Source organism: Semicossyphus pulcher, unplaced genomic scaffold (assembly GCF_022749685.1).
Source record: "Semicossyphus pulcher isolate SPU_LCO1_2020_fin unplaced genomic scaffold, fSemPul1.0.p SCAF_3, whole genome shotgun sequence".
NCBI classification, from domain to species: Eukaryota; Metazoa; Chordata; class Actinopteri; order Labriformes; family Labridae; genus Semicossyphus; species Semicossyphus pulcher.
In genome coordinates, this window is record NW_027211704.1 from 15311844 (window position 1) to 15325467 (window position 13624).

Below are 13624 nucleotides of genomic sequence, written 5' to 3' on the forward strand. Positions count from 1 at the left end.
TTTCAGCACACTGAGCTGCAGCCGCAGATTATGTTACCGCAATGAATCACACACTGAACAGCTGTAGTAAAAAAAAAGGTTTATTTTTTTTCTCAGTCTTTTATAGTGACCGTTTTACAAAGCAGTAGTACAGAGGTTGTGTGTGGGATGCCTTTTTAAAGCACTCGTTGCCACTGGAATACATTGGTATAAGACTGCTGGTTGATGGCAAAGCACGGATCCAGGTAGCAGTAGTACAAAAACTGAGGTCACTCACCACCTGCTTCTTCACACATCTCATGATCTTGCTGGCGGCTGGATATTGATTCGGTTTGTCTGATGTCAGTGCACAGTGACCACCATTGATCGTCTAACAATGACTGCTTTTCAACACAAGTACAGTAACGTATCAACAAACACAAAGCATGAGAATAATACGGTACAATATGCCAAAAAAAATAGAAAAAAAGATGTTTTATGTGCATCTGTAATAGCACCAGTGTGACGATTTTATAGCACCAGTGATTTATACAATCATCAATGTTCTTTGGATTATATTCAGTCAAACACACAGGATCTACTGTGCAGACATACATGTGAGAAGACGAGATAAAAAGGGAGAGAAATACAAATGCAGAAGTGCTTTTGGCACAGGAGTAATGCAGGGAGAGTAAGAAGGCAAAGTGAGGAAGAAGAGGGCGGACAAATACGAGGGTGTGGATGATTGGTAGGTTAGCGGCAGTATCTGGGCAGGTCGTGTCCCTGATCTCTGAACTCAATCAGCAGCCACCACAGCTCTTCCCACAGCTTCCTCCTAGTGTTGAACACTGTCCGCTCAGAGCTGCCACGCCGCAGCGAGAGAACTGATCACGACACATGTCCGCTAAACACACACAAAACACACACGGGAGGTCAAATAACAAGTCTCAAAATACAAACACTCGAAAACCACAAACGCAGAGTACAGTGAACCCACCTCGGAGCAATTCTTCATGTGCACACACAGTCCTCACGCAGACCTCCTTGTTGATGACGTACACCCGTCGCAAACTTAATGAAAAACACATGGGGAGGTCACAAGTGAGGCTGAAACTCTGAGGTGCCAGTTAAAGGAGAAGTTCACCCAAAAAAAGGAAAACTGTCATTTTCACATCAGTCAAAACTCGACCTAAAGATTTTTCTCTCCGTCGACAAAGTATTGTCTGTATTGCCAAAGGCGGGTGCAGCTTATAACTTTGTGCCAAAGAGCTTCATTTTTGTCAAATAACACATTAAAGAGACATACACCTATATTATAAAAAACACGGACACAGTGGTTCGATTCTAGTCGATCCCACATCCAGCGTCCTGCTGCTGAAAATACTAACTTGCGCATCATATGTGTATTAATCCGCAGCTGAAGATAGTGACATCTAATGCACTATTTGTCCCTTTTTGATTAAAGTTTGCTAACTACTACACTTTCAGGTGTTTTAGGAAGTAGCTGTGCCTTTAAGAAAAGAACGGACAAATCTGCAAGCGGAAGTTTTATTTCATTACAGCTGTTTATCTGACCTGGGTCGGGCTTAGGTGCTGTAGAGCCATTTAAAAAAAAAACAAGATGGCTTTATGTACAAATGGCAAATTCTTGCTCCTAAAGTGTATCATGCTAGACCTCCGCCTTTTCACATCTCACGGCACCATGAATTGTTTACAGCATTCCGAAGCAGTCTGGTCTGTGACTGTTGATAAAACCCATAAGAAATCTAAAAATGGCCTTATACATATTTGTACATTTTTCTGGCCATGTCAGGCTAAAAAAAACAATGGTGTTGACGCTCACAGCCACAGACAAGGTGGAGGAGTTGGGAAGTAATGATAAATGCATAATCATATTGTCAGTGTTGGGCAGTAGGTCCTAAAAGTGGCATTTGTCAGTGGTGAGGTGAAAGGGTCGCTTCCTTCTGAATCAAACAGCTTTATGGTAACTTAGCTCTTTTATTGATGAGTAGTGCTGTAGCGACCACACAAGCTACATTTTCCTGAACAATTTAGAAGGTAAAACACGACAGCTAACTAACTAACTAACGAAGACCCTGTTCAGACATGGTATCAACATGTGTTTTTTGTGATCAGATCACAAGTGGACAGCGTTAAGTATAGGTGTGAACATATGCATTCAGATCCGATCACTCAGGCAGTCACCAGCTCGCTCCCTCCCTCTGTTCTCGTGCGCAGCAGCTCTCCCCCTCTCTGTGCTACGAGTCTGTGTCATAGTTTTTTTTTTTATTATGATGCCAGGTGTGATCAGCTGTGCTTAGAGCTGTCCACTTGTGATCGGATCACACAGGACACATGCATAAAAGCAAATGTGAACAGGGCCTTAGTTAACCATCACCAGTCCGTTCTGCAAACATAGCTAGTCATGTCAACAGTACATAAGTACGTTTCAAATGGAAGGAAGAGTCAAACTAAAAAATTACAGTGACAGTGAAAATGTTTAAAAAGTGGATTATTTTAGAGAGACGTTAGCTTGCTACGTTTTTCAGTGGGGTAGTTTCAGTGTAGTGAACCTTCATAAAAGGTCCTATCATATACTAGAATAGACCAAAGCTTATGCATTATCCACAAGGAGCTCATTCCAGGTCATGCAATGCGTACCTGTAGAAGCAGAGGCTGTTCAGGCACTGCTTGCATGGCTTGTGAACAGAGTAGAGTCTGGTGCAGGGATACTGCTCCTCTCTGCAATCTGAGAATCAAACAAACAGCAAAATTAATTTTCCACTCAAACTAAACAACTGATTAACTGCCCTGCTTTCTCCAAAGTTGTCTTACCCAGAGGGCCAGGCTCAGTTGGCTCCGTCTCCAAATCAGACCCTGAAATCCACACAAAAAAATTTTTTTACAAATAGGTTCTAGAGGAGATGCAAACTACTTTAAAACATCATGACTCACACGGGAGTAGTTTTCAGCCAATATACCTGATTTTTCTGGACGCACCACTGGCTGGAGTCGAACCTGTTGCTGGTAGGTTCCAGGGAAAGAATCAGGATTTTCAGCATCTAGACTCTCTTAACAAGAAAGAGAGGAGTCGCTTTTATAACAATAACTGATTTAAATAATGAAAGGAACATTAAGGAACATGTCCAGAAACATGAGAAAGATTTACCTGGAAAATAATCCGGCCCATAGTCCTCTGTGAAGCCATAAAAAGAGCAGGAGAGAAAAATATGTCATGAGATCAACATTGTGAAACTAATTACAGTTGAGCACACACACAAAAAGCTCCGCTTCATATAAAATGAACCACCTGCATGCCAAAAGTGAACAAATAAGCTGTTTGCGAGGGTGTAATTCATGACTTCACATGCAAGATGTTCACAAATAATAACATTCAGAGTAGTCAAAGTGCTATTTACACTGAGACCTCAATTGTAATGCGGTGGTAAATAACAATCGGAGGAGGAGAGAGATCTCCTGGAGGCTAGGTGACACATCCGAGGACAACGAGAAATCAGACACAGATGTGGAGAGTGAGGTGAGCTGGGGGCAATCAAGGCCAATATTCTCCTAATGAACTCACCCAATGGATATGGATGCTGTTCTGGTTCCTGGTACTGGGCCTGGGCGAGCAGCAGGACTGTTGACATGTCAGAACAAAGAAGTGATATAACATGGGTAACATAACATAAAATGCAGAAGATGAGAGTCAGGTCATTACTATGAATACTCTAACTGACTATCTTGGTCATTTACTTTTTCTTTTTTCAGGGGTACTGAATGTATGTACTCCTGGTATTGATTTTACATTTATATTTTCTAAGATTTAAACATTGTTCAAACACTTTTTGTGAAGGCAACTTTAAGAACGGCCACACAGCAAGATGCAGACCAGTATGAGTTTTAAAGCCAGACTATGTAACAAACAACTAATTTCTCTCACAAATACAGGCTTTTTCATTTTTTTAAAAATGCAACTTTACTCAATTCCATACACTCGGGAGCTTTGATGCCATGGCCGTCTTGGTATGGGATTACCAGTTAAGGTAGCTAATGTTAATGTTAGCACAAACGACATTATGTGCAAGCCTTACACTGCTTTATTATTATGGCTGTGTTAATTACCTGATTCTGATTGGTTAATCACAGCATTCCAAGGTCTGCTATTTCTTGATAACAGACTGTTGCTATGAAGAACAGACTGTTGCTAAGGATTCGGCTCTAATTACACAATCCTGAGGACTAACTGTAATCATATCAATCTGCCAAAAGAAGTCCGGTAAATTTATGTTGGTCTGTTTACAGAGGGGAAAAAATGAATGGAAAAGAAAATGTCAACAGACTGACAGTGACGTGACAGAAAACCTCAATCAGGTGCTGCGCTGATTCCTGTGGTCCAGTTTAACCGTGTCTCACTTCACCATTAGTGGAAAAGTTTAATGAGAGTAATATCAGCTAGCTTAGCTCATTTTAATATGAGTAACACCGGCTAGCTTAGCTCAACATAATGTGAGTAAAAACTGCTAGCTTAGCTCATTATAATGTGAGTAAAAACTGCTATGTTAGCTCATTTAAAGTAGGCGACAGAGTTAACCATTGCTATGGAAGCAGTTTTAACTGTGAGTGAAACAGACAATTTTTAAACAGAAAACGAAAAATAATAATTTTCTAATTAATAAAATCATTTCTAAATCAATATTTTGTGTCAAATAATTGATTTTGTAGGTAAATAGCTGTGTACGCACCGGGGTCCTGTTTACCCTGTTGGGGTTCCATTACACAGTAACCGCCTGCTCACTACACATCATCCCTTACTTTAAACATTTACCAATATCATGTAAAATGTTGTCACTTTGATGCACACATTTTATTTAACATCTTTTCTTTCATACAAATGATTGACCCGTCATGTGACTGATAGATCACTAACAACTCTATACTACTTGTGTACTAAGTTAGCAAATTACCAATTATCATTACCTTTTTTTTTCTGTTTTTTTTTTTTAAATTACTCTACATGGATGGAGAAATGTATCATTTAAGTTAAAACTATAATTACATGTATTCATTTTTAGCCTCAAGTAGTTGTTAGACTTTGAGACCACTGTCCACAATCGTTGTATTTTAGTTGCTGCAAGAAGCAAATATTTTCCTAAATCAGTCTGATGTTATTCAGGCAGAAATCATGTTAACAGATAAGGTTATGCTATAGTTTTAATTCACTTTAGATTTAGTCACATTTATTAAAGTCGTGTAATTTTAATGGAATTGCAACAAATAACATTTACTAACTTAATCTGTCAGAAAACTTTTTCCTTACACGCACTGCAACTGAAATAAAATTACTGATTTCTCTAGATTGCACATTGCTGGAATCATTTGGGAAATAAAAGTAGACAACTCAACTAAATATACAACTTAGGTATAGTTGCTTTTAGGGTGGTATTTTACTTATACCCACTTTAATGTCAAGGACAAGTTGAAACCAGGTTGTGGTCATGGGGGAAAAGGTGTGTTTACCTGGCATGCAGATGAGTAGAAGGACTCTCATGATCACTCTGGGAGGTAGACTGACTTGAACACTGGAGGGGGGATGAAGAAAGCATTAACAATGAAAACAGAGCACCATAAGGAGACTAAAAAGCTTAGAGCTGAATGTTCCTTTTGGTCTCCTGAACTCTCTTCGCCTCTATTTCCCCCTGCCCTCCGTCACCTCTCCAACCCCCCACTGGTCTCCCCTCTCTCTCCCATCTCTGCCCCCTTGCCCCTCCCCCTCCGCCCTCCCACTGGCCCCCAAACAGCCATGGCTAGAAGAAGAAGACGAGAAGGAGGGGGGGGGACCTCTGACAGGAAGAATGTGGCATGTCTGTCTTCCTAAGAATTCTGTTTTCCTACTTTTCCTCGCTGCAGCAGACAGTCCTGCGGCTGCATTCCAGGAAAAGAAACAGAGGACCCCTGAACCCCACCCCTCTCTCTGAGTTTTCTTCATCCCTCCCTCCTTCTCTCAGTCTGTCTCCACGTCCTTCATTTCCCCTTCTGTCGCCTGCACTGGTCATTTCCTCGAACCCCCCTCCTCCACCCCCTCTTTCCCCTTTTTCTTTCTTCTTCACTCCACCAAGCAAAAGAGCCTCTCAGGTTGAATGAAAATGACATGTGAACAGAAAAACATGAACGCTGACAGCATCAAGACATCACTGCTTTCCCTGCAGCTCAGGAAGTCACAGCCTGAAAGTGTTTCATACAGTAAAATCCATTACATTAGCTTCCTGTTACACCGACTAAACTACTTTTCCACTTTGTGGAAACTATGAACGCTCCTCCTCCACTGCAGCTCCACTGTAGGCCACTTCATACAAACAACATGGAGCAGTTAATTTGGGCTTTTTTCACATCCTACACTGTGGAGCTCTTTCTCTGTGTGTGTTTGTGCACTTAACTTCCTATCTAACAGTGGACTTAGGCTTCGTACACGTTCACCAACAGAGGACCTCTGAGCCAACAGGGGACATTTTTGAGGTCATGCTCTAAATCATGCTTAAATCATGTCAAACACACTTTTTAGAACTTTTGCCAAAAGGGGACTTGTTTGTGTGTGAGTGTTTGTGTGTGAGTGTTTGTGTGTGTTTATGTGAGTCACTGCATGCAGATTTCTGTGAGGCCTCACTGGACACAAAACATATGACTGAAACACTGTTTGCACTAGTCCTGCATGTGTATCAATAAATCAGTGAATGCTTGTGTGTGTTTGTCTCGCAATGTTTGTGTACCAGCATAACACACACACACACACACACACACACACATACACACACACATTCTTCTGGTGCATCACAGTGGCTATCGGAAACCATATGTTTTCACAGCACACATCTGGGAGCGATTAGCCCCCCTCTCCCCGATTGAGTCCTTCCCTTTCCAGCTAGAGACCCCATCTCCCCCCCAACCACCCACACACACACACACGCACACACACACACACACACACACACACACACACACACACACACACACACAAACTCATTAGTAAGAGTTTCTGAGGACAGTAACAAGAGATGCACTGCTGTCATCTATTTTACGCCTTTTGTTTTCATGCAACTATGACAAGTAAATAAATACGAATTCAAAATCATCTTTCCATGTGCCCTCATCGACCCCTATCCTCTGAAAGCAAGGACTGTGTGTGTGAGTGTGTTTGGTTTTCCCTCTTGGCACCCTTTCTCCATTGTAGTGCCATTACTGCAGGCTGAGCTATGAAGTCCCTCCTCCTTCTTCTCTCCAGTGAAAACACAAGACCACATGTCAGCTCTCAACAGCCATTAACATACAAGCAAATTATCCACAATTGTTCGGTCTACGTTAAGCAGACTGATCAACGCTTGGCATGCTTTAATAGCTTAGAAACATTGCACGCAATGCTGCATGCAATTAATGCATATACAATCACCTCCCATCTTCTTATTTTTCCCCCAAAGTCTTAATAACTTTCTGAGCCCACACGTGCGTGGAACAAAATCAAAAATGTAGGTCCAGCTTAACAAGGAACTGAAAATACAATGACGAGAATGGTCTCTTACCTAACTTTGATTCAGTTTGCTCCGACTATCCTCCACTCTCATGCGTCCTCTGAGTGCAGCAGGACCTCACAGCGCCACATTGTACCACCCCGCATCTGTAGTCTCCTCCCCGTCCAGTCCCAGCCTCCTCCAGCCCCCGGTCCCAGCACCGACCCGCAACGAGATCCGGATCATCCCTCACAGGAAAAATATCTCAAAAATATCAACGAGCTGAACGGTTATTGACGGGTGCTGGACTTGTTGCTGAGTCAATGCTACCATCTTTGCTAGCTAACTATTAAGAGTTTAGATGTGAAAAACAATGAGAATACTATGGAGTTTTTTGTTGTCTGTAGCATTTAGAATTCTAAAACCAAACATGCAAAGACGTAATTATACAGTATTTTGAAGATATGAAATAATTAAAATCTTATCTTCAAAATATTGTATAATTATCTTTCAAAAACTCTAAGCTAAGCTAAGAATAAGCTGTCTACTGCTGGGATGTGTTCTTCTCCAAATTGATTTTCTTCGCATATATGATAGAGGTAGATTAATTAGCTACATAACATGCATAAATGACTATAAACTTTAAGTCTGCTTTGTTTTTATGATGTAATGTACATACTTGACACTATGTATTATGTCCACAGTATGTTTTATCATGGAGGGGAAAAAACACATAATTATTTTAGGTAGAAGTAATATATATATAGGCCTTAGGTAGGGATGCACGATATTATCGGCACGTTATCGGTATCGGCCGATATTGGCTTAAAAATGAACTATTAGATATCGGCCAACACGCCGATATAATTAACCGATAAAATAATGGGCTGCTGCATACTTGATTAAATGCCCGACCTCGGCGCAATGTCCCCGGCGCGAAGAAGACCTGCGCAGCGCAGCGTGATGTCACGTGTCTACCTGCAGCATGAGAGAGTTAGAAGCCAAAATGTCCGTGGTGTGGAAGTTTTTCAAAGTGTCTGAAATAGATAGCAAAACTGCTATTTGCAATGACTGCTCAGCTTTGGTGAAGCGAGGAGGAGCCAAGGCAAAGTCTTTCAACACTACAAACTTGATTAACCATCTGAAGACCCGTCACCCCGACCGTTGTAACAAATGTGATAAGAGTATCACCATTATACTGTACGCTAATTCCAATACAGAAGAGAGTTGATGATCTCTGCAATTAGGTGTGCGGGAAAAAAATCGGTATCGGTAATCGGCTAAATGAGTTGTAAGATATCAGCATATCGGATATCGGCAAAAAATCCAATATCGTGCATCCCTAGCCTTAGGGTGCTATTGCAATTTGCCTCAGAACCTGACACTGAAAAGCAGCACCAAATCACACTGACCTCTCTGAACTCCTACAGTTGTGTACTCATACAGGACAAATGTTATCAGATAAAATGTCTCTCATAATCTTCCATAAATTAAAAAACATTATCTGCTGTTTATAATATATATATATATAATGCACAATTTATCACCTCTTCTGGACAAACAAATTGTAAAACACAAAACCAGGGACACGCTGATGAAACAGCCGCCTGGCTCTGCACAACAGTGACACCTAGAGGACGCGTACTACAGCCACTGTGGATGTGTTATAGAGCAGAAAGCATATGATAACGCCAAATATTAACCCATGAAGACAACTGCAGGCATTGCAACTATTTATTTTGCATCGAAACAAAGACTGCTGTTGGTTTGTTGGAAGATCTCAGGAAAAAATATACACTTTATGTCCATGAACTTTCTGCTAAGTGGAAAAGCGACAAGCTAAAAATAAATGTTTACACACACAAAAAAACACCTCAAATGTGCAGCATCATGTCTCCCTAGTGCTCAAACATACACAAAGTACAGTTGGAGATAAATACCTCTGTTATGGTACATGTAAGACTCAGACACACACACTCTCTCCTGCATTCATACTTTACATGTGCGTTTGTGTAACACCAAGTCCTCCAACCACACACTCGCACCTTTTTCCACTTCAGTTGACTCGTGTGGTGGTGGCGGAGCTGACAGGTGTACTGGCCCTTCAGACCTTAATAAGCAATATTTACGGTAATCAATATATAATTTTATCATGGAGGGAAAAGTTGTAGAGGACGATGGAGGGCTTCAGATGGCTGCGGCCTTCTTCTCCTTGTATGTGGCCATCATCTTCTTGATCTCAGCTATCGCTTTACCTGGGTTCAGACCCTAAGAGACAGACGACAAAGATCCATAAGAATCATGATGAAATATTTAAAGAATGAAAAGAAAGATGCATCTTGTGGCTGCAGATGTATGTTAACAAGTTACCTTAGGGCAGGTCTTGGTGCAGTTCATGATGGTGTGGCAGCGGTAGAGGGAGAAAGGATCCTGCAGCTTGGACAGACGCTCCTCTGTGAACTCGTCTCGTGAGTCAATCATCCAGCGGTACGCCTGAGAAACAACAGAAAGTAGCCCATAAACTTTTCAGTATGCAGATTTAATCAGTCATTCCTAAATGTTTAAAATTTCCGACACGCACCTGCATCAGCACAGCAGGCCCGAGGTATTTGTCTCCATTCCACCAGTAGCTGGGGCAGCTGGTGCTGCAGCAGGCGCAAAGGATGCATTCATACAGCCCGTCCTACACAGGAGAAAGGCAAGAAAGGATACTTGTTTCATGTGACTTCGAGAGCTGGAAAACTTCAGTCTCTTACCAAAATAAAAGCTGTGGTGTACCAGTTTTTGTCTGTCGTCCACAGTCTGCAGGTACTGCTCCTTCCCTTCCTTTGACTCATCCTTCTTCTTCAGGTAGGGTTCAATAGACTTGTATTGGGCGTAGAAGTTACTCATGTCCTGCAAAGGCAATTGTACAGTCAATAAAACTTTATTTAAACGTAACTTGGCTCACAAAAAGTCGTGAATAAACCACAGAGATAAATTGGAAAGTTGTTGGGATGTGTTGATCTGATATCACTATCATCTTCAGCAATGTGTCACATTGAACAGTTATGTTGAGGGCGGGGAAAATGGTTATTTTAATATTAACAGTAATGATTATTTCGTAATATTTCAACCTGTGAACACAACATGGAGGCAAACTAAACTGCACATACATGTTTGAGACACAGATGGAAAGATATGGGACGAGTGGAGTTACATGTTATGAGATGGTCAGGGTGTAATGGATATTTACTCACAGGTACGAGGTCCTTGACCACATACATGTGTGGCAGAGGGTAAATCTTAGATGGCTTGCTAATGTTGGTGTCAATCTTGTTGAGACAGGCGAGCGTGTTTCCTCCATTGATGTTCATTGCACAGGATCCACAAATTCCTGCATTCAAAACAAAATAAGAAAAGCTTTGAAAAGGAGACACAACAATCAGCGGGTAAAAATAGACACACAATAGACACAGCAGAGTAATCTAGACCCCTGGTCGTCAACTGGTGGGGCAGGACCCAAAAGTGGGTCGTGGAGCTGTTGTCAGTGGGTTGTGGATGTGTGCTTGAAAAAAAAGTTGTAGCCAAAAGTCTGTGCTGTTCTTTTATTTTGAAGAACATGTCTTATGAGGTGCGTACAGTAGTAGTGTAGTTTATTCAGACTCCATGTATCCACTGATGATACATTCTTGAAACTTGATGAGCCAGACAGTAGTTGCATTTATGTTGCACTTTCTGTTGAAAAAAGGCTGCAGGGAACATGTTCTTCATATTCATTGCCGCCTGCTTGTCATTTAGGTTGACTTTTAAACTGTTGTGTTTTGTGATGTTGATATACGGTGATGTTTTGTTTCATCTCAGGTCCAAGCTGCACAGATTATAATTAAATACATTTGGTGGTGGTTGAAAAATTTGGGTCGCGATTTTTTTCATTATGGAGCTGTTGGTGGGTCCTGAGGCTCGACCAGTTGAGAACCACAGATATAGACCATATTTTTCGGGTAATTGTATTATCTTTCTTTGTGTAGTCGGCATGAACTATAATCCTTTTAATAGAATAGATATAGATAAATAGAAAACACATCTACAGAGCAAACTTCCAAAACTAACTCATTAAACAAAGTGAGAGTTTTCTTTCTCTCTCAAGATGCACGGTCCTTGGTAAATATAGGCTGCACCGTCAACACTAAGTCATTAGAGACTTTTGAGAGGTTAGATCTAATATATTTAACTTCTAGTTATCTGACAGAATTATAATTTTCCACATTCATTGATCATTTTATTATCTTAAGACTGATGCATTTCTAAATTGGTGTGAAAAAAATCACCTGAATTCAAATCATCCAATAAGATTTTTTCTGGCATCACATTCCAGCCTCCCTGTTACTGACCTTCTCTGCAGGAGCGGCGGAAGGTGAGAGTGGAGTCCATCTCATTTTTAATCTTGATCAGGGCATCAAGAACCATCGGGCCGCAGCTGTGTAACGAGGAACAAAACGTGAGGCAAGAATGTTAAGACATGAAGGTGTAAAAGAAGACATCTCTGATGTGTAAGACTGGTGTAAAGAAAATATATAATTGGACAGGGTTTGTAATATTTGGTCTCTGCAGGCTGTGGTGCGATTTTGACAGAGGTGAGCCGAGATTGTCCCCAAGCGGTTAATAGGATCAGAAGAAGGAAGAGGATTGGAAATATGCCAGAGGGTCAGAGGCAGCTGTGTTAAATCTACCTGGTAGCTGTTGAGGACTCTGCTTAAATGAGTTTGAGTACAGCTCTGAAATTCATTCATTCAGTTATGAACTGCAAGTTGTCTCAAAATAAAAATCAATTTATGAGCATTTTCTTTTATGAATTTAAGTAGCTAATCAGTGAGAACATGGACTTATGCACTGCATCACATAATTGGCTTGCTCATGAAAGAGGCAAAAGCTGTAACCCCTTACGTGTTGAGGTCGATCTCATAGGTCTGCATGCGGGGTTTGTCCCCTGGAGTGTCTGGGTCCCATCTGTACACCTGAAACTTCTTTATTCTTGGTTGCGCTGCTGGAGCCGCTGCTGTTTGGGCGTACCGCACCGCCTGGCAGCAGAGACATGAGGAGAAATCATTAGTACATTGACACTAATGTTTTCATTACACACTGTCTGAAGAAAGAATGTCTGTTCACTTAGATGATTAAGTGACATAAAGAATAATGACACTACTTTAATCACATTTTTGCTTGAACGTCTTGAAATAATATTATGATGTAACATTCATCACTTTGCTCAACATCTTAAAATTCTTAACAAAGAACTTAACAGAGTCTCAAAGTGAAGACATGCTCTCAGATCCACTTTAAAACACTCACACACATGAGTAGCATGTTCAAGCAGCTTCTCTTCCTGCTCATCTAAATAACTAAGATCTCAGTCTTCACCACATATTCTGTTATTGATCATCTAAGCAGCATAACGTTAACCCCAAATCACTGCGCCATCAGTGATCTTAAAACACTGTTAGTTTGAACAGAAAATAATTAAAGCTTATTGAAAATAGCACTCACTCACTCATTACCTTGTAAAACCCTTATGAAACATTGGAGTGATATTATTTGGAGAACATGGCTTTACTTTTAAACGTGGATATAGTTATTTTTGCTTGGTTGTATGTTTTGACTTGAATAACATAGTGCCATGGTCTTATAGTATGCTATAAATAGCTGAGCAATGTTTACAAGTTTTTTTTTTACTCATTTGCTGCCACGTTGCGTTTGTTATATGGATTTTAATCTTTTACATTTGTAGTTAAACATAAACTCAAATGTAAACAATGTGTTAATAAAGTATTAGTTGAGTCAGTGTTGCTGTAGTTTAAAGTTAGAGGTAGCTAGTTACTAGCTAGTAGCGGGACTACGCCACCAGGACTTCAGTGCATAGACGAAGCCCTCCGCTGACAGACAGTACTATGTTGTGTTGTGACGTTGATCGGAAACCGCCTGACAGACACTCTTGCTGACATTAACGGCGAATTGACACTGTTTACTTCATGTAACGGCTGTTAACGTACCACCAGTCCAGCGGGGGAGCGGAATGCCAAAACACCACAGCGGCTCAAGGACGTAAGACCTGCAACCGACATTTTGGAGTTCTTCTGACCTCCAGCGCCTGCTATCCCAGCATTCACCACTGTAACTACGTCACA

General features: G+C 41.0%; 2 protein-coding genes across 2 annotated transcripts; both read right to left on the reverse strand.

Moving 5' to 3' along the window:
* Window positions 1-62: 62 nt before the first annotated feature.
* Window positions 63-7617, reverse strand: mfap2 (microfibril associated protein 2). Its single transcript, XM_069678587.1, has 9 exons — window positions 7533-7617; window positions 5479-5540; window positions 3542-3598; window positions 3128-3154; window positions 2940-3029; window positions 2794-2835; window positions 2620-2707; window positions 956-1029; window positions 63-862 (listed from the first exon to the last, which is right to left on the reverse strand). Exons 2-9 carry the CDS (start codon window positions 5507-5509, stop codon window positions 759-761), a joined length of 513 nt encoding a protein of 170 aa, XP_069534688.1. The 5' UTR covers window positions 5510-5540; window positions 7533-7617; the 3' UTR covers window positions 63-758.
* Window positions 7618-9180: 1563 nt separating this feature from the next.
* sdhb (succinate dehydrogenase complex, subunit B, iron sulfur (Ip)) lies at window positions 9181-13600 on the reverse strand. Its single transcript, XM_069678173.1, has 8 exons — window positions 13490-13600; window positions 12387-12520; window positions 11834-11919; window positions 10700-10836; window positions 10239-10355; window positions 10042-10143; window positions 9831-9953; window positions 9181-9728 (listed from the first exon to the last, which is right to left on the reverse strand). Exons 1-8 carry the CDS (start codon window positions 13559-13561, stop codon window positions 9648-9650), a joined length of 852 nt encoding a protein of 283 aa, XP_069534274.1. The 5' UTR covers window positions 13562-13600; the 3' UTR covers window positions 9181-9647.
* Between the last annotated feature and the right edge of the window lie 24 nt (window positions 13601-13624).